Here is a 20,671-nt window from a genome sequence, read left to right as displayed (position 1 = left end):
GGATCATCATCTGACCTCCAGCTTGGTCAATGACAACATCTGTCCAGCAGAATGGACTGGGTGTCCCTCACCCAGTGTTTAATCTGCACCCCCAGTCTCTCCCTATAGTTGATGCTACTGAAGACAGTTAACGAGGGCCAGGTTTCTCTGATGTGTGACTCAAGAAGCTTCAACAATGGTTCCTGGTATTAGATCTGATGACACAGGATCTGTTGCAGCAGTTACTGAATCACCTCTTTTTGCTGTTGTTTATGCTGGATGATCCACTTGACACTTTCCTCTGATGCCATTATCTTCCTCTTTCTTTCTATCTTCTTATTCCTCCGAATTATCCAGTTCTTCAGGCAACTTTCTGACATCAGGGCACACAGTAGTTTGCTCACATACCCCATACACAAGGAAAAGGAAAAAACAAAATCTTCACACAGCATGGTTCCCAGATAACTCACCCCCTTTTATAAGGCAGATACAGTTCCCCAACCCTGCACGGGAAATCCACACAGGCACCACTCTCCCTTGGGTCCTGCCAGACTCCTCTCTTTTACTCCAGAATTCGTCTCATTTTTCTTTGGCCTTTGGTCTCCTCATACTTCTTTTTCCCTTGCCTACTCCTGTTTCTCTACTCACTGAGGGCTTGTTGGAGCGTCCCAAACTCCTTTCAGCTTCACAACTTCTCAGAACACGTCTTGGAATCTATAGCTCCACTGGGTATAGCACCTGTTCCTTTTTAGTGGCTCAAGTCCCTCCAGAGACTCCCTCCTCAGAGACCCCTTCCTTAGTGACCAGTCCAGCTCCTCATAGGACACTTCTTTTTATACTCTCATTAATACCTTCCCTTATTGGTCTGGATTACCTTGTCATTCACACACTGAACCCACCTACAATCCCCTCCAATTGTACCTTCCAAACTGGAAAGTTATATATTGTAACACATAAGTTACCATTCCCTTGATAAACTCTACTACTAATCTGCCATCTAGTGGCCAGTAATGCCATACAAGTTTAATGGAAAATAAGCACAGGGCCTTTTCATACATCAGACCCACTTTGTGGAATGCATTACCAGTTAATCTCAGATTAGAAGTAGATTATACTACATTTCAAAAACAATGTAAAACTTTATTTTCTCTTATGGCTATCTTTAAAGGTATTGTATAGGATGTTATTTGATCTGTCTTTGTTAAGTAATAACATTCTATTTCTATTTTATTGTACACTGCCTTGTAGATCCATAAATAAATATATATATATATAAATAGCCAGAATATATGTGAATTTAATGACTTTGAATGGGGGAGGCTCATGTGAAAAAAACTGGAAAAACAGCTTGTTTTTGAAAGGCAATGCTATAAACTAAGATTCTTTGTTGTTGGGGCTTAAAATCCATAACCTTAAGTGGGTTGGTCTCTGTAGGACAGAATTATTGTGAAGAGTTAAAATATAGTGCAGCCTTGACAACTATTTTGAAGAGTTGATGGTTAACAATTTCTTTGAATATAGCTGGTCAAGGTTACAGTTATCAGAGTGCATATAGTCGGATAACCTTTAAACCTAACCATCGATATTCAAACATCAAGCCGTGTTAGGGTTATAACACATGTCAAACAGTGTATATTGCACAATAAACCCTATCATGGCAATATCATGCATATTTTAGGCCAGATTCTCACCTCTATTACAATGAACTGCTTTGCATTGCATTTGCATGCATGGATTTTGCAAATTCATGCAAAACAGCTCATGCATAGCTAATCCTTTGTAAATAAAACAATGCGGCTGACTTAGAATATTATCGGCCATGATATTTCATCTACAGTATTTATAAAATCAGTAATCTCCTGCAGGAGCATCGAGTCCCTAACGCAGATTTAGATGCTCCCATGGTAGATATAAAGGGCCCTGCAGTCAAAAACTACATTGGCCTGAAAAGTTAAAAAAAATGTCACTGGGGGTCTAACATGACCCCTTTCCCCACCCCAGGGGTCACTAATTGAGATGGCCCCACATTAAAAATGTAAAACAAATAGATTTAATGTTTCACATGACGACCACTTGCCCCCCAAATGAACACATTCCACATAGATTTAAGCACCCCCACTCCCTGGCCCCACCGTTCCATTACAAATATTCAAAGGTAGTGTCCCCCCTCACCCTTTATCCCTTACTCCTTCCCCTCCAACCCCCAAGTCTTAAAAAAATTGGTGGTGGTAGAGTGGGCCCCCCAGATCCCACTCCCACCCCCCATTACCTAAAAGCATCAGTGGTCAGCGGTAGGGTCTGGGGTGCTCCCTAGCCCTGGGCCAGGTCAGTGCCATTTTCCAAAATGGCACAGACGAGGCCTTGCCCCTATTACATGACAGGGCAAGGCTCAGGGACCGGATAAGTTCAGTGTTATAGGGGGTTTAAAAACTTGGCCCCCTTGTATTTTATAAAAAGATTGCTCATATATTGCTCCGATCATAGAGAACGCATGATGTATTGAACAGTGTTAAAATTATGATTCCTTCATAAACTATTTTTAGACCATGTTTTTTTATTTTTTTTAATTATTACAATTGATAAATCTAACTTTTGGTTCTTCAGTATTTAAAAATCACATCTTACCTCTCTATGGTAATATTTCCTCCTAAGGTAAAACTAGGGCAGGTCATACTATATTTATTTTGACTGATGCTTATAATAATGTAATATATGTATGAATTTCTTTTCAGGTGTGATTGTGGCAGTTGTATTTATTAGAATAAACTACAAGAAAAAAGAAGAGAAGAAGGTGGATGCAGCTTTTGCAAAGACTCCGACAGAAACTTCTCAGCTTAGGATATAATTCCATGTATTCTATGTCTTATAAAAATGAATTTTGGTATTTGTAACTGCATGTTTGTAAATCAAGAAACATTTTTATCAAGTCTAACAATGGAGTTCCAAGGAACAAGAAAAGCAAAGATGATAGACATATTGGAACGAATTTAATAAAGATTGGAATTCTACATATGTATTATTTCATGCTTGTGGAGAGAAATATTAATGAAAGATATTTTATTAAATGACTCTCACACACATACACAGAGCTATGAAACATGGAGACCAAAGCTTCCCCTGTCCATTCCCCAAAATACATCGTCTTGATCAAGCAACTTCACCTCCATGTGCTCCTGTGCTCAGTATTTGATTCCAAATTCTTTGGAAGAGAGACATCGTAACCAAATGCCTTCTTTCTAGGGTTCAACATGCCTAAATAATATTGTTATATAATCTATATAAATAAAAATGTTAAATAGTTTGGACAAAATCGCTAATCTCAGAAACCACTGAACCGATTGCTTTCAAATTTGGACACAACCTTCCTTTCGCATACGGGAAGGTTCTTCTGTACTTACCTTACAGATATGTCACACCTGTGACAGGTAAAATAGGTTTAAAAATTGTTTCGAGAAAACAGCAACATCTGCTGGACGTAAGCGCCATCTGTTACACCTTACACTAACACACGCTACACTAATCATTTCGCCAGTCCAGGTCCACGTTTCACTTCCATTTTAACACATTTGTGCACTTTTTTCGCCGGAAGATAACTATTTCCTTTCCAGATAAAATACACCCACCACCCTCCTCACGCCCCCCACACACATGCCAAATTGATTTACTTCCCACAGCCTCCCAACAAACACAAAACCACCCTCCTCACACCCCCCCACACACATGCCAATTGATTTACTTCCCAGGCCCTCACAACACACACAAAACCTGACAGAAGTCCGGGAGGCTCCAGCGGGGGGCCAGGACCGGTCCGGGACACATCTCCTGCTCTACGGCCGTCGGCTGCCAGCACTCAACATGGCGCTGACGGCCCTTTCCCTTACTATGCCACTCGGGGACACCAATAGCGGCAGTAGCCCATGTGACATAGTAAGGGCGAGGGCCCCTCGGCGCCATTTTCAGGACTGGCAGCCGGCGGACCTTTGTCCTTACTATGTCAGTGGACCTACTGCTGCCATTGCTCCACCCCATTGACATAGTAAGGGCAAAGGGCCGTCGGAACCCGTTTCAGTGCTCGCAGCCGACGGACCAACGCTAATACATCGTTCCCGGACTGCTCCTGAACGCCCGCTCCACCGACAGACATTTTTATCAGGTTTCGGGGGGTCTGGAGAGTGGGGGGTGGTAATGAATTTATTGCAAACATCTTGGGGAGGGGTCATGAGGGGGGGCAGGTTTCATTCATTCAGCAACTCTGGGGGGGCAGGGGGGCTACTGTTTTTCGCAGGGCTGGGGGAGGGGGGGCAGGAGAGTGTGGGGTGGTTAGTTTAAGAGAACTTTTCTCATAGGATTGTTTTTTGGGGGAAGGGGGAGGTTCACACACAAATACATACACTAAACTTGCACGATCTCGGGAATGCACCAAAATAGCCCTCCCCAGACCACAAAACAAATTTGGAAGTGCAAATTTGGTTAGGCACTCCCCTATTTGGCTACATAACGCGCACAGACGCCCAGGGACAGACCACATGTAGCACCAACAATTTTAATTTCCCAGGTCTTGGGAGGGGGCAGGAGGGTGGGGGGTTATTATTTGATTTAAAGGGTTGGGATTGGGGGGGGGGGTTGGGGTGGGGTGGGTTCCCACAGAAATAGAAAGACAAAGGTTTTCTGATCTGAAGGGTAGGCAGTAGGCGGGGGGAGGTGACAGTGAGGGGAGGGAGAATGAGGGGAGAGGTGAGTGTGAGGGGAGAGAGTTGGAGTGGGGACAGGGGAGGGAAGGAGGGGGGAGTGACCAAGGGGGAGGAGGATGAGTGACTGAGGTAAATGAGCAAGGGGAAGGGGGAGGGAGGGTAAAGAACCTGACTCTGCCACTGCAACGCGTGGCCGGGTACCGCTAGTAGTTTAAAAAAAACCTTACCAGGCTCATATTCAGTAAGCCGGCACATTGACAAGTTATCCAGCTAAGGTTAGCAAGATAACTTGCCACGGATATTTAGCAGGACAAGTCTTCCTCTGAATATATACACGATTAAATTTATCCAAGTAAGTTCACCCAGATAACTTTAAACCTAACTGGATATGTTTGAATATTACTGATAAGTTTAAATTCACCTGGGTACTTGTACCCAGACAACTTTTATCTTAACCAGCTAAGAAAAAAAATAAAAGTGCAAAAAACCCCTTACTTTCTGGACCAGTAGGCCCAATCATCCACTTTTCCACTCCCCACCCCCCCACACAAATTAAGTAAAAATTGTATCGAGGCATAGTCGATTTTTGGGGAAATGTGGGTGGCGTGGGAGCACTGGGGATGCTGCATGGCAATTTCAATTTTGGGGTGGGTATGATGGGGAGACTCCTTGGTTTGCAATTAATTTTTAAGGGGGCTTAGTAGGGGGACCATCAGGTGCTTTGCCCCATATAATTTTTATTTATTTTTGTGGGTGAGGAGAGAGAGAGAGGGATTGGGCCTACTAGCCTGGAAACATTTTTTATTGTAAACTTAACCAGCTTTATTTTGAATTTAGCCAGTTAAAGATTAAAGTTATCCAGATACTTGTAAAGATAAGGTTAAACGTAACTGATTATATCCAAACATAGCCCATCGGATAAAATTACCTGGATAACATTTGAGTATATTTAGTGGGAGACTTGGACCACTAAATATCTGTCACAAATTATCTGGAATTTATCTGGTGTGATGAGTTGGGTGTCTCACAGACTCAGAACTATTGGAAATGGGGAAAACAGTGATCCACCAGTGTGTAACAGATGGCACTGTAGATGGATCCCTGAATGAGAGAAAGCAGGAATATGGAAGGTCTCTCTTGGAAATGATGACCTGGAGAAGAGGAGATCTCTGGGAATTAGAGGCCAGAGAGAGGACAGAGCCTAGAGAGAGAGAGAGGCTGGAGGGGAAAATTACAACCAGACAGAGTACACATTGGTCTGGATGCATGTGAAGCTAATTAAGGCACTATTTAGAGAGTAAGATTGGCCTGGAGTGGGGGTTATAGAAGGAGAGGCTCCAATATATGGAAACATAGAAATGACGGCAGAAGAAGACCAAACGGTCCATCCAGTCTGCCCAGCAAGTTTTGCACTTCATTTCTTTTTTCTCATACTTATGTTACTCTTGGCTCTTAGTAACCTTTTGGTTCTACTTCCACCCCCACCATTAATGAAAGAGCAGTGTTGGAACTGCATCTAAGTGAAATATCTAGCCCAATTAGGGTAGCAACCGCCGCAATAAGCAAGCCACACCCACGCCCACCCAGACTAAATAATTCAGTCCTTGTTGGTTGTTGTCTATATATAGATACACCTTTCTTCATTCCCCCTGCCATTGAAGCAGAGAGTTATGCTGGATATGCATTGAAAGTGAAGTATCAGTCTTTCTCCCCTGCTGTTGAAGCAGAGAGCTATGCTGGATATGCACTGAAAGTGAAGTATCAGGCTTATTTGGTTTGGGGTAGTAGCCGCTGTAACAAACAAGCTACTCCCTGCTTTTTTGTGAATGCAAATCCTTTTTTCCACATTTCCTTTTACCGTTGAAGCTTAGAGCAATGTTGGAGTCACATTAACCGTGTGTATGTTTATTGAATAAGGGTATTATCTCCAGGTAGTAGCCGTCATTCCCGCGAGCACCCACTCTTCATTCACATCCTCTAGACTTTATGGATCCACAGTGTTTATCCCATGCCCCTTTGAAGTCCTTCACAGTTCTGGTCTTCACCACTTCCTCCGGAAGGGCATTCCAGGGATCCACCACCCTCTCTGTGAAGAAATACTTCCTGACATTGGTTCTGAGTCTTCCTCCCTGGAGCTTCAAATCGTGACCCCTGGTTCTGCTGATTTTTTTCTGACGGAAAAAGTTTGTCGTTGTCTTTGGATCATTAAAACTTCAAGAATCTGAAAGTCTGTATCATATCACCTCTGCTCCTCTTTTCCTCCAGGGTGTACATATTTAGATTCTTCAATCTCTCCTCATAAGTCATTCGATGAAGACCCTCCACCTTTTTGTGGGTGAGGAGAGAAAGAGAGGGATTGGAACCTGAAAGGAGTTAAACCTGGATCTGCCTCTCGAAATAGAAAAAGAAGACAGTGAGCAATCTGAAGGAGGAAGTGCAATCTGGTGTGGTATACTGTCTGGGTCTCACAGTGTCTCCAAGAGATGAGACAGTAACTGGAGAAGACAAGGGAAGCCTGATAAAGGGAACTTAACAGACAGAGAGAAAGAAACCCCAGAGCCTGTGTGAAGTGGCAGGGTTTGGCTCCTATTGTGGGATACTGTTTGAATGCTGTGAGTAGTAACCCCCTGTGTAAGGAAGTATCAGCAGACTAGGAATGAGCAAAGTAGGAGGAAGACAAGAAGAGTTGACCATGAATTAAATAATCTCACCGGAGATGATGTAAAGAGAACAGCAGAGCACAGCTCCAATGGACAAGTTGAGAGGGATCGGATAGAATCAAATTCCAGTCCTGAAAAGAGGAAGAACTGGCAAGCAACAGATGTACAGTAGATGTACTGAAAACCTGGGTGCGGAGGACCTGGGACAAGATAACAATTAAGATTAAAGTTATCCGAGCACAAGGACTGCTCTAAGGCGATCTTAAACTTAGCCAGATAACTTAGCCGGTTAATGCTGATTATCGGCATAATCTGGCTAATTTATCCTGTTAATTTATTAGCTGGCTAACGACTTAACCAGATAACTTGGCATACAGTCAAACAGGTGGGAAATTTAAAACCCTGGGCTTTATCCGGCTAAGTTCCAACTTAGCCAAACAAACTTCTTTTAATATGGACCTCTACATGTCCACTAGGCCTGTATGATAGCTGTAGATCAGATGGCAAAAGTGTGCACCCGGCCGCATCATGGCAGTGCATTTTCGCCCACCGCATTTGTGGCCATGGCGCACACTACCACCCCCGTACCGCCAGTGGGAAAGGTGGTGTTATTTCTGGCGCTGCTGCCGGTGATAATGTCTAAAACATTATCGCCCGCAGCAGTACCGGAATCAAAAGTTTTCTAACCCTGCCCTATCCCCGCCCTAACCCTGCCCCTTTTCCTAATTTAAATCTTATCGTCACAATGTGGTAGTTACCGCATGTGTTAGGGTGTTATCGCATATGACAATGCCCTAATGCACACAAGAATGGCCCAATGTGTTTAAATGAATGATGCTGATAATGATTTATTCATATTTGAGTGTTCGTATGTTCACAATCTTCCCTTGAAAAACTATGTTAAATGTATGATCTATACAAAGATTTGGTAAAATTCTCCAGTGCCCACGAAATGTGGTATGATTTGCCAAAAGATACCAATGTTCATAGTGGTAGGCAAATCCAGTCCTGACATGCAACAAACAGATCTGATTTCCAAGCTATCCACTATGAATATGCATGTGATATTTTATTTTTTATTTATTTAAGTTCTTTTAATATACCGATGCTCAAGACCAAGTCTTATCGTACCAGTTTACAATGAAACAAGGGGAAACCATTTAACAACTGTATAGAAGATAAAGTTACATTAAACAGGGAGCAAAAAACAAGGGCTTAGGAAGACAGGACAGATTTCAAGCTAATATAACTGGAGAGTACTGAAAAAAAAAATTTAAAAAAATATATATATATTGATATATTTGCACACAGTGCCCAGGGTTTGCAAATATATCTCATGTATATGAATTGTGGATATCCTGAAAATCCAGACCTGTTTTTGACAGTTGAGCATTGTCTGAGACCAAATTTACAAATATAGTCAAATATTTGTTATTGAACCAAAATTTCAAATATCTGACATCATTTGCGAAACTGCTGGCAAACCCCCCCATACATCTACACTTGCTTAACTATCCAGACATGATTATTCTCTGTAGATTCTTGCCTCTCCTTGTTCTTCCCAACCTTCCAGCTATTTCTGACACTGTTGAAAACTCCTTTCTTCACTCTGCTCGCTCCTCCTTTGGGAATCTCCACCTCGGTCTGCAATTGTTTATCCTTCTGTCTTTTGAATCATTCCTTCAGGGTTCTTGTTAATTCCTTTTCTGTATGCTTCTCTCTTTCTGTTTTTCTTTAGGGCTCTGTTTTAGATCCTTTGCTCTTCTCTACTTACATCCACAGACTTTGTACTCTGATTTTTTTTCATTTGAATGTTCACTGTTGTGCTGACAGTACCCAAATCTTCATTTCCTTTCCCTCTCCCCTGAATCTGTTTCCAATCTCCTCTCCTCTTATCTATCAGCAATTTCCTTTTAGACATTCTCCTACTTTCTGGTTCTGAATCCTACCAAGATTGAATTCCTTTACATTTATAAAATTCATTTTGTTCACCTTTGACATATGTTGTCATCTTCATGTAGCTTACTGTATCTGTCTCCTAGCTGGCCCTCTCTCCATCCTCTTCTTTGCTGTCCTATTCCTCTTCCAGCAGCCCTGACTATTCCGTGTCACTCGGTTAGTCTCTCTTAAAGCCTCCTTCATTTACAGTCAAGCTTCAAATCTGTTGTTTACCTTCAAATGTATCCAGGGGCAGTCCACTCCTGATCACTTTGCTTTAATCCAGTTTTGCCATATCTTTATGTTTTTCATGACCAGAAATATACACTCCTTTGTAAAGGGCAATGTTAGGGTTTCCCTGCTTTCTTTCTTCTACCTCCCCATCTGTGGAACAAATTTCCTAGTGACTTACAGGTTGAACCAGCACTATGAGGTCTATTTACAAAGCTGTGTTGCAGCTAATGTACACATTAACATGCACTAAAATGCATTGAACTTACATATTCCACAATAAGATTTATTGATACTGACAATATGGTATTATGGCCCCTAATATGTTGCATTAAAAATAACATGATTTCATTAAAGTCGATATTCAGCCGCTATCCAGCTAACTTACTAGGGATATCCAGCGGCGCAGCCATGCCACTGAATATCCCCGGCTATCATAAAGTTAGGCAGTTATGTCATGCCGGCTAACTTTAGGACAGCCCTATGGTTAAGTGGCTAACTTCAAATATCTCCTCCCCTTACAAAAGCCTTCCTACAGGCAAAGACCACCCCCAATCCAAAAGTGCAAGATCCTCCAAAGGCCCCCCACCCCACGACCCATGCTGTCTCCAGGATCAGGGAAGCAGCAGGAGGATGAGAAGGAGAGCAGTCTACTTGCCTCCTGCTGCTTTGCCAGTTCTCAGTGAATGGAAGTTTTGTCACTTCATACCTTGACTTACATGTTGCATGCATGTGTTGGTCAAAGTATCAGACAGCAAAGCCTCCATTCAGTCAAGTACTTCCTCCTCCTCCTCTTTCCATTTCCCCAGTCATAGGGAGAGGATGGGGAGGGATGAGGGGTTTGGTGGGTCTGGCACTTCCAAATGGGGAGTGGGGCAGTCTTTTCCTATGTGCATGCATGTGTGTGTATGTGTTGAGGAGATGCAAGGGTTGAAAGCTCCTGCATTGATGCCTCCTTGCTCCCACCTAATCATCCAAAACCCATGTTAACTAGGCCCTCATCTCTGAATGAGTTAAAGCAGGCTGCAGGGGAGGACAGACTGTTCGTTTTAATGTGACCACAACCTATATCTCAATAATTATATGAATTATCATTTAACAGAGGTGGTAAAATCAAGAGGTAACATACATTGCCTGCCAGTTTTAATGCAGCAGACTACATAGACCCCCTTTGTCCTGATTGAAAACCTATCTATTCTAACAAGCAGTCCCTAATGTCTAGGTTTCCCCTTCCCCATGCAGATATGAGCACTGAGCTCCTTATTCACTCTGTACCGCTACAATATCCATTAGTTTACTAATGTAAGGTGATCTGGGCAAAAGCACCATATAAAAACTGAAATAAAAAATAATTATATTTTCCACACTGAGGGTTCAGTTCAAACCTTTTCTTCTACCAGATGTCATCCATAAACATGGGATTTATCTGTCAGAGGATGCTGAGTGATTTGATTTTTCTACACATACAAAGTCCCTTTTTGAATGCAAAATATAATCTAAGTTTTGAATTTGGCCAGTAGGTTAAAAAGAATATCAGTGTGATGTTTGTCATTTCAATTTTGTCAATCAATCAAACAAAACAAAGCTGTAATTATCTTACAATGACAGTCAAAACATTAAAGAGTAGCTTTTGGTGCTTTACTTGAAATGGAAAATACTAAATTTAGAAAATGTTTCACTTCTGGGATTTTCTCAGCAGCTTGAATAAAGTAGAATATGGAAAGGCGAAAGTACAATTTCTTAGTAACATTTCCTAATATTGTTTTCCTGGAGTTTGGCCAGCATGGAGAGAGTCAGTGAAAACTTGAATTTTTTCTCGTTCTTGATCATGTTCTATAATAGTTCATTTTATCTTTGTGATCCATATCATGAGTAAATGGACAGCAACCAAGAGGCATGACCTTCTGTTCAAATACACCATCATGAGGCTATATATTACTTGCAGGTATGTGTGCAAGTATACCAGTGTGTAGGATCTCTAGGATCTCCTTTTTTCCTTCTATTAAAATAGATCTTCACTCTGGTTCAGAAGGTATTATAAAGACCTATTTTTAAAAAGTCTCTTCATAGGAACAGATGAAGCTTTACTGTAAAAAAAAACAAAACACTTAAAGATAACCAACAATATTTGATAAAATCACTTTACTTATAATGTTCTTTTCCTAAAAGCTCAAGGCATGTTATAAGAAAATTAAAATTAAAACAACCATAAAATATAACTATATATAAAACAGAAGCAGCATCATCAATCTAAAATAGCAAAGCTAAAGGAAACCATAAAACATGGCATAAAATACAGTAAACCCTAATTTAAAGAATCATAACTTCAGCACAATAAAAATAAGCATACTGGGCCAGATTTTAAAAGGGTTATCCAAGTAAATCCTCTGGATTTATGCGTGTAACCGGCCTTACGCGCGCTGGGCCTATTTTAAAAAGGCTCGGTGACGCGTGTAAAGCCCCGGGACGCATGTATGCCGGGGCTTTACAAAAGGGGCAGTCCTGGGGCGGGGCCAGAGGCCTGCAACACAGCGGCCATTGCCACTGTGTCAAAGGATTGCGTGCCGGCAGCGTGCCGGCGCGCGCAACTTGCACCTGCCCAGAGGCAGGCGCAAAAGGTAAAATAAAAATTTTGGCGGGTGCTAGAGTAAGGCTAGGGGGAGGAAAGGTTAGGGGAAGGGGTGGGAAGGTCAGGTTAGGGGGGAGGGAATGGGGGAAGGCAGCACTGCTCAGTGCATGCAAGGTGCACAATTGTGCACCCACTTGCGCGCACCGACCCTTGATTTTATAACTTGCGCGCGCAAGTTATAAAATTGGGTGTACATGTGCGCGCACCGGGTAGTGCGCGCACCTTTTTAAAATCAACCCCGCTATGTAAGATTATAAGATATTGCATAAAATAAATAATATAGTATGTTGTACAACCATCATTTACACACTTGTTCAAAAAGCCATGTTTTAACTATTTTCTTGATAAACAAGTAATTATCATTTAGTTGGCCTTCCTCTGGATACTGTTCCATAGTGCACCATCTCAAAGGGACCACACAAGAGAAGGCCTTTTTTCTAGTCTCAGTTAGTCTCACTTTAGACCCTTCCTGACTGCAAAACATGAGCTAGGATTATAAGGAATTAAATGTTCTTTTTATTTTTTTAAATATTGTGGTCTCAAACCAGGTAATGCCCTAAAAGTTAAGGTGAATAGTTTAAATTATATACAAAAACAGATCAGCAAGCAATGCAACTCATTTAGAATTGGAGTGATTCTGTCAATATTTAGCACCAGTTAACAAATGAACAGTTGTATTCTGGACCAGCTGTAATTTTCGTAGACTTTCTGTGGAAGGCTGGCAAAAAATGAATTATAGTAGTCTATGTGAGAGGTAATAAAAGCAGGATAACCGTGCTTAAGGCAGCCAGCTCAAGAAATATCAAAATCTTGCGGTACAGTTCCTCAACATGTCTGGAAAAAGTTCCAGAATGGACTTGAACTTCAATACTGCTTCAGAGGCTGAACAACCTAAGCAAGATCTTCCCACTCCTGAAAAGGCCAAGGCAAGTATAGAATGGCCTGCTGTGATAGGCTCTGTGCTGGCAGAATTACAAGGTATTACGGAACTGATGGAGCAACACTTCAGTGCCACTCAAAATATTTAATCAGACCTAGAAAGGTTGGTGAATCAATTTTCAACTTTGCAAGTTACAGTTGGGGAACCTGAGGTGCAATTAGCAGATCTAGGTGAAATGCTGGACAAAGTGTGTCATAACACTTCTGCGACTGAATCCGTGCAGCTGTAGTAATAATATCTGCCTCTTGGGAATCCTGGAAGGTATAGAAGGCCCCAGTATAGTAGATTTCAACAAAGATCTGGTGCCTCGGATATTGCAGCTGCATTTTGAGCAGCCTTTTGAGGTGGAACGAGCTCTTCACGTTCTCTCACGGCCCCTCCCTAAAGCTAAGTACCTGAGGCCAATTGTTTTAAAAGTGCTGCATTACCAACAAGTTCTCAATGTACTTGCTGCAGCTCATCTAAAATCTCCAGTGCTATATGAGGGCAGAAAAATATTTTTTGTTCCCAATCTTGCTAAAACCGCTGCTGCTCAGCACAGATGGTTCCTAGATTTAAGACTGCAGCTGCCTGCTTTACCCTGCATGAATGAGGGTAACTTTCAATAATGTTACCAAAGCATATGATGATCTGATGGTGCTGGAAGCATTTTTGGTTAAAGAGAGAAATTGCATGGACAAATGTAATACTGCAATTAATCCTGGGAATATTTGGTTCCTTCTTCATATGCTCCCTGTCAAGATCAGCTATGGCATGGCCGAAGATATTTTTGGTTCTGCTACTCCATTTTTAAATTATATTAATAGACCTCATTGGTTTCTATTTTTTTTTTTTTAATGGATTGGCTATAATATCTGGAGTGCATGGATGCCAGTAGTGGAAAGGTTTTTTCACCATTTTTCCTCCTTCCCTTCTCCCTTTCCTATTCTTTTTTGTGCCCTACCTTTGATTAAGGAAGAAGAAAAACATCTGGGCAGTATTAATTATGTATAGGGGAGGTATTAGTTATTGATCACTGTGCATGGGAGATGAAGTTAGTTGAGTCCTCTTTTGATTCCATGAGAAGCCTGCAAATGTTGCGTTCCCAAACAATACACTTGCCACAAAGCTCTGTATGTGACCACAGACTACATACTTCCTACTGGTTAACTTTAAACTAGTGGCTTAGCAAATGCTCCCATTTGGAGGTGTTGAAAGGTCACTTGTAAATCAATCCCATTTGGTGTCCACACTGCAGGGACTCTCAGGTCAGAGGTGCCCTTTTAGTGATCTGTCAGCCAGGATGTCAGCCACAGTAAATCTTGATCATCACACAGGTTAAAGAGAAGCTAGGGGCTGTGCATTTTGGCCCTGTCAGTCACTGAAATGTCAGACAAACGTGTGTGTCTGGAGGACAGATTGCAGAACAGACAGGGACATGCACAATCATACCACAAGGCTGCAGTCTTTCTGCTATGAAAGTTGTGGCAGCTGTGATGCACAGTTTCTGTGTTAGAGAAGTGCAAGAAATGGCTTCCGAGAGCCTGGTTGTCAATGACATGGGCACATTGTGTAGGAACTCCAGAAGTTTCCCATTCAGGAAGATCTGACACAGCATAAGCAAGAACTAGAGCGTTCATATTGTGTCAAAGTAAAAGGTGCCATGGACTCAGGGCTTTCCAGTAGCCTTTTAAGGCTCCTGTCAGGCTAGAGCCTAGCTTCTAATATCTGATAGCATGCTGTGTGTTGACAGCGAGATCACCAAGTCAGGGTGGAGTGAATAATGCAGGCGTTCTCTGTTTACTGCAGGAGATTCAGGATACCATTGCAGAACGTGACTTCTCACAGCAGTCGTTATTCCCAGCATGCTGGCAGAGATGAGGTACAACAAGGCCTTATGTTGAACCCACCTTGTCATAGAACACATCTTTGGAGTTCTCAAAAGTACATTTCACTGTTTGGACAAATCGTGGGGAGCTTTAATGTATGCCCTACCCAGAGTCGCTGAAATAGTGTTGCTCTGCTGTGTATTCCATAATCTCGTATTATGCCATGGTCTCCCAGTAGATCTACCCCAGGATCCCCTGTGTCCTCCCACAGAAGCCGGGGGGACCACACGAACTGGCAGCTGCTGCAAAGTGTCATCCAATGCTTCTTTGCTGGGTAGTCCTCATTTATTCCTTCCCCTTCCATGAAAGAGAGCTCAGAAGAATATTTTGAGATGGTCTCATTTCTATATTTCTTGTACTCACAGGTTCTCTGGGTCAGTGTGTCACATCAACAACTTAGGTCTAGTTAGGCCACCTAATCATAATGGAGCAATAGGTGCAAGAGACCGTAGTACACAATGTACACACTAAACAAACCTAACACCACTGGGAAACATATGAGAAACTCTAAACAGAAGACATAACACTTAGAACTCGTTAAATATCTCCTATCACCTCCAACCACTAACTCTACTCACCTCCTCTTCCCTCTCCCACACCTGACATACCCTCAAAGAAGCAGCTGAAGGAAGCCTGTATATATAAACAAAAATAAACGCCCAACTCATAAAATAACATGTGACGCATAAATCGACACGTGATGCATTGTGGCATTGCACAACGCGATAACGTTGCACAGGATGCTCAACTTTGCTATGCGATGTGGTAAATCAGATATTTTCCTAAACACGCCCCTTTTTTATTATAGCCACTACTACGCCATATTTCTGCTTTATTTATAGCATTTTGATGATTCTAGTCCAGAGTGTACTATTTGCAAATAGTGCGCATAGGTATCCCCCAACAAACATCCCAACCATAGGGTATCCAGAGTCCCCCTGTCCCACCCACCCCCAACACACCTCCCCTGGAGGCAGCCTTTTCCCCCAAAATTGTAATATTAAAGAAAAAAAACAGTCACAGGTCCCACCCCAGAAGCCAATCCCTTCCCTTTGTTAAAACATAGCCTTCCCTGGTAGCTGTTCCCTCCCCTGCCCACCTGAACCCCTCTGGACTCACAAAAAACATCTCTGGGTGGTCTGGTGAGAGCCTGGGAGAGACCCCTGTGTTCCTGGACCCAGTGTCCGCCCTTTTTCAAAATGGCACTGGCTGCCCTTTACCCCTAGCATGTGACAGGGGCTACTGGTATTGCTGCTTATTTCCCTGCTTTAGCAGCATGATGCTGCTTCCAGCCATGGACCCCTTTCAACTCTGGACTGTGGCTAAAGGAAAAACAATTTTTCTTCTTTTAAAAAAAAACCTCCACAAGAAACACTCTAGAAAGGGCCATGGTAGCCCTTCTTCAAGCCAGTTCCTGCTCCTGCCTGCTGGTCTATGACAGCCCCATGTTCAGCCAGTCTGCCCATGCCAGAGGGTATTCTCAGGGGCATGGGACCCCCCCCCCTCCCAGCAGCATTTATAAAACTATTTTATTATTATTATTTTTAAACAGTCCACACTAATTTAATTTAATTTAAAATCTTTTCTATACCGTCGTTCAGTAGATTACCGTCACAACGGTTTACATAGAGGCACATATAGTAAATTGTACATGCATCTGTTCCTATTATAGTAATGGAGGTGCCTGATAAGCTCGGTAACATTTTTTTTTTTTTTAATTTATTTTAATTCTTTTAATATACCGATGCTCAAGACAAGTCTTATCGTACCGATTTACAATAAACAAGGGGAGAACCAAATTAACATGGATAGAGAAAGACAAAGTTACAATAAAGCAAGGGGTGTATAACATGGCCGTTAGAAAGAAGGGGTAGATTGAACAAGTACAAACTAGATGGTAAGTAAACTAAACAAAGAGCAATTGATTAAATATCAAACATATCAGGTAAATGTAGAGGTGATGAATTAGCAATTTCTTTAAATATGCAGTTCTAGCATAAAACAGGACTTTTGTGAGGGGACAGAGGACGCAACCTAAAGGGGTGGGGGGCAAGGGAGGGCAGGTACCAGATCAGGGAGGGGGAGGGAGGAAGGAGGAGAGCTGGGAGGGGTGGTACTAGAGAGAGGTGAGAAAGACAGTGCTGGTGGTAGAAGGTTTCATTAGCGATATGCTTGAGCGAACAGCCAGGTTTTCGGTTTCCTTCTGAAGGAGAGATGACATTGTTCTTGGCGTAGGTCTGGGGGAAGTGAGTTCCAATGATGCGGTCCAGCGGTGGAAAGTGCTCTTTTCTCAATGGAGATGTGTATAGAAGATTTGCTAGGGGGCGCCTGGAGAGAGCCTTTACATGCGGATCTGATTGGTCTTGATGAAGAATGAAGTTCGAGAGGGATGGTAAGATGGAGAGAGGTTTGCTGATAGATGGTTTTGTGAATGATTGTCAGTGTCTTGAAGAGTATTCTATAGTGGATGGGTACCCAGTGTAGTATTTTTAGAATCGGTGTGATGTGGTCCATACGACGAGAGTTTGTGAGGATCCTGGATGCAGCATTTTGCAGCATCTGTAGTGGTTTAGTAGAGGAGGCAGGGAGACCGAGCAGTAGTGCGTTGCAGTAATCAATCTTTGAGAACAGTATGGCTTGAAGGACTGAGCAGTAGTCATGAAAGTGTAGGAGAGGAGAGTTTCATAATAATGGCTAAATGTTCAGTGTTGTCTAATCTGACCTGTGACTACAATAAAGACTGTTAGATTATACATTCAAGTTAAGAGGTGCAATAAACAAACCATGACGTACATACACATAATGTGCTAGTGCTGTATAAAGATTGTGTGTACAGCTTTCAGCATTTTTCTCTTTCTCGCTTTCTCGCTCTCTTTCTGAAAATGCTTCTCTAAAGAGCCATGTCTTTAAGCTCTTTTGAAAGTCTTGAAATCTCTCTGTAATCTTACCTCTATGGGCAAAAGGAATTTAAACTAAGGTTATTTCATAATGATTCCCAAAGGGTCGTTACAATTTCATATTAGACTATTTTCAACTTATCTAGAAATATCAATGAGAGATAGCCTTAACTTCAATGTCACTCATCTGTCACCGCATACCCATGAAATAGTTGCGAACGCAGCCATGGATAACCCTAGGGTACATATTATAAACAGTATTGCTTACTGAATAACATTTTGATGCCATTGGTAGGATTTATGCTTTAAAGGTAGGAGAATTCAAGCTAAGGACCTAAAACAGAGGACTGTTCCCATAGGCACATATAAGAACACAATTGAACACAATTGAAATATGAGGTCCTAAGCAAATGTACCAGCTGAGGAGGAAAAATAAAATTCAAATGTGCTTGATAATCTGTGCCAAAGAAAATGTGTGTTGGTGATAAAGTCAGTAGAGCATGCATTCCTGGCTCCGACGCTTTTGATATCTCTTTCTTCAAGCATGTGCCAGTCTGTTCATGATCTTTCAAGAAATATTTGAATGTGTTTACTTAGCTCTTGAAACTTAAACAATCCATCACTTTTTAACATTATGCAAACATTCCTTCTATGAGTTCTTTCTAAAAGCGGCATTTAACTCTAGTAGGTCTGGTCAGCTTTCTTGTGAATAAAATGTCACCTTAGTAGCCAGTGATTTTCTTGGGGGAAGTGAAAAAAGTGGGGGAAGTGAAAAAAAGTGGAATTCCTGATTGCTTCCAGAGCTCTTTGTTAAATTATTTTATGAAAACAAGTAGCATCTTACTGAGAGGAGTGGAGCTGGCGATATCCCCTTAATACAAAATCACTGAGTAGCCCCCAAAAGAAAGCATATGGAAATGTTGAGGTCCATATTCAAAAGCATTTAGCCAGATAACCCAGTTAAATGAAGATTTGGGCACCTATCTGGCTATATTTTAGGTGGATAATAAGTTAGCTAGCTAGAAGTTATCTGGCTAAATTCTGGGAATTCCAGGGCTGTAACTGGGAGGAGTTGGGTTAGCTGGCTAGGTTATCTGGCTAACTCCGATATTCAGAGTTAGCCAAATAATTTAGCCAGCTAAGGGGATTATTTTCTAAAGGTTTATCGCACGCGATAAACCCCTATCGCAAGCAAAAAGGGCCTTTTCGCGTGCGATAGGATGTAAATGATCAGGAGGGGAGGAATCGGGGCGGGGGAGGGGAGGAGTTGGCCACGGCACTGCTGCCGGCGATAATGTGAGGACTATTTGGCACTATTTGTGTGAAAGGCTGCAGCTGCCGCACTGCAGCCGACGAAATCACACCACCGTATTTTTGAAGTTCAAAACACGGGTCTTCATGTGACTTCTCCGTATCTTATTTGCAATATCAAACCATACCATTTGATGATCACTGGTGCTAAGGTGGGACCCCACCCGGACATTTGAGATGCTATCCCCATTTGTGAGCACTAAGTAAAGAATAGCTCCCTCCTTCGTAGGTTCCATTACCATTTGTTTGAACAGAGCCCCTTGCAGGTCATCCACTCTCTACTTCTGTTAGATTCCGCAGAAGGGATCCTCCAGTCTACGTCAGGCTGATTAAAGTCTCCAGCAATCAACACATCTTCCTTCCTTCCCACCTTTTCTATCTCTTCTATCAGCTCTCTGTCTAGTTCTTCCGTTTGAGTCAGAGGCCTGTAAACCACTCCAGTAAAAATGGATGCACCATCATCTTTTTATAGGACGGCCCATATTCCTTGCAGTTCAGTTGCTTGGATATTGTTTTTGACATAAAGAGCTACTCGTCCCCTTTTTCCATCCTCTCTATCCTTTCTTAACAAGTTATAACCCGGTATGGCTGTATCCCAATCATGAGAATCCGTGAACCATGTCTCTGTGACAGCAACAACATCCAAATCTGCCTCCACCATTAAGGCTTGCAGGTGGAGATTTTATAGTCCAGACTACGAGCATTTGTGCTCATAGCTCTCCAGTTTCGTTCATTCTGTTTACTGCTTTTCTTAGACTTGGTTTTTGCCTTATTCCGCTGACTTTTGTTATCCCCTTCATCCTTCTCCTTTGTGTTTGTATTTGGTTTTGGTTTTGTTGTTCAGGGGTGACGCTCCACTCTCCTCCTGCCACCCCTGTTGTTTAGTTTAAATTCCTTATGGCATAGGATTTGAATTTATCCCTTAGTATCCTTTTTCCTGCCACAAACAGATGAGAGTCATCTTTGACATAAAGATCTTTTCTATTCCATAAATTGCTCCAGGCTCCAATATATCCAAAACTTTGTTCCTTGCACCAAGTTTTGAGCCATGTATTGAATTTATGTATATTGCTTAATCTCTCTTTCCCCTTTCCATGAACAGGTAAGATTTCTGAAAAGGCAATAATCTTGGCCATGTGACTAATCTGCTTCGCCAGAGACTAGAAGTCTCTCTGTACCACTTGAATGCTGTTTCTAGCAAGGTCATTGGTTCCCAGATGGATGATACTATCAACTTCATAGTCCTTGCCTTCTTCTTTGATTGCATTGACTATTTGAATAGCGTTTCTACTGGACGAAGATCCCAGAAAGCTTTTGCCTATAGTGTTCCCCTCGAAAAGAGTTCCCAAATTAGTGCCTCTGATGACTGAGTCTCCCAGCACAATGAGCTTGGTCTGATGGTAATTGTTTGTATTCTGGAATTTTTGCATGCACTGGGTTTCTTCCTACTTGTCAAATGCCTCTTCAATCTCCATCACTTTAGCTTCTTCATATTGTAGTACAGAGATAGCATTTTGTATTTATGTC

General features: G+C 42.1%; 1 protein-coding gene across 2 annotated transcripts in view; it reads left to right on the top strand.

The window, feature by feature from the left end:
* The window catches only part of CDH17 (cadherin 17), a 183,281-nt gene extending 180,283 nt beyond the window's left edge, over positions 1-2,998 (top strand). For both annotated transcript variants that reach the window (XM_029591692.1, XM_029591693.1), the window contains exon 17: positions 2,712-2,998. In XM_029591692.1, coding sequence (XP_029447552.1) covers positions 2,712-2,824 — 113 coding nt within the window. In that variant the 3' untranslated portion in view covers positions 2,825-2,998. The remainder of the gene's footprint in view (positions 1-2,711) is intronic.
* Positions 2,999-20,671: the final 17,673 nt, after the last annotated feature.

Source organism: Rhinatrema bivittatum, chromosome 2 (assembly GCF_901001135.1).
Source record: "Rhinatrema bivittatum chromosome 2, aRhiBiv1.1, whole genome shotgun sequence".
Classification (NCBI taxonomy): Eukaryota; Metazoa; Chordata; class Amphibia; order Gymnophiona; family Rhinatrematidae; genus Rhinatrema; species Rhinatrema bivittatum.
Note: the sequence above shows the minus strand (reverse complement) of the source record. Positions and strands in the feature narration are given on the sequence as shown.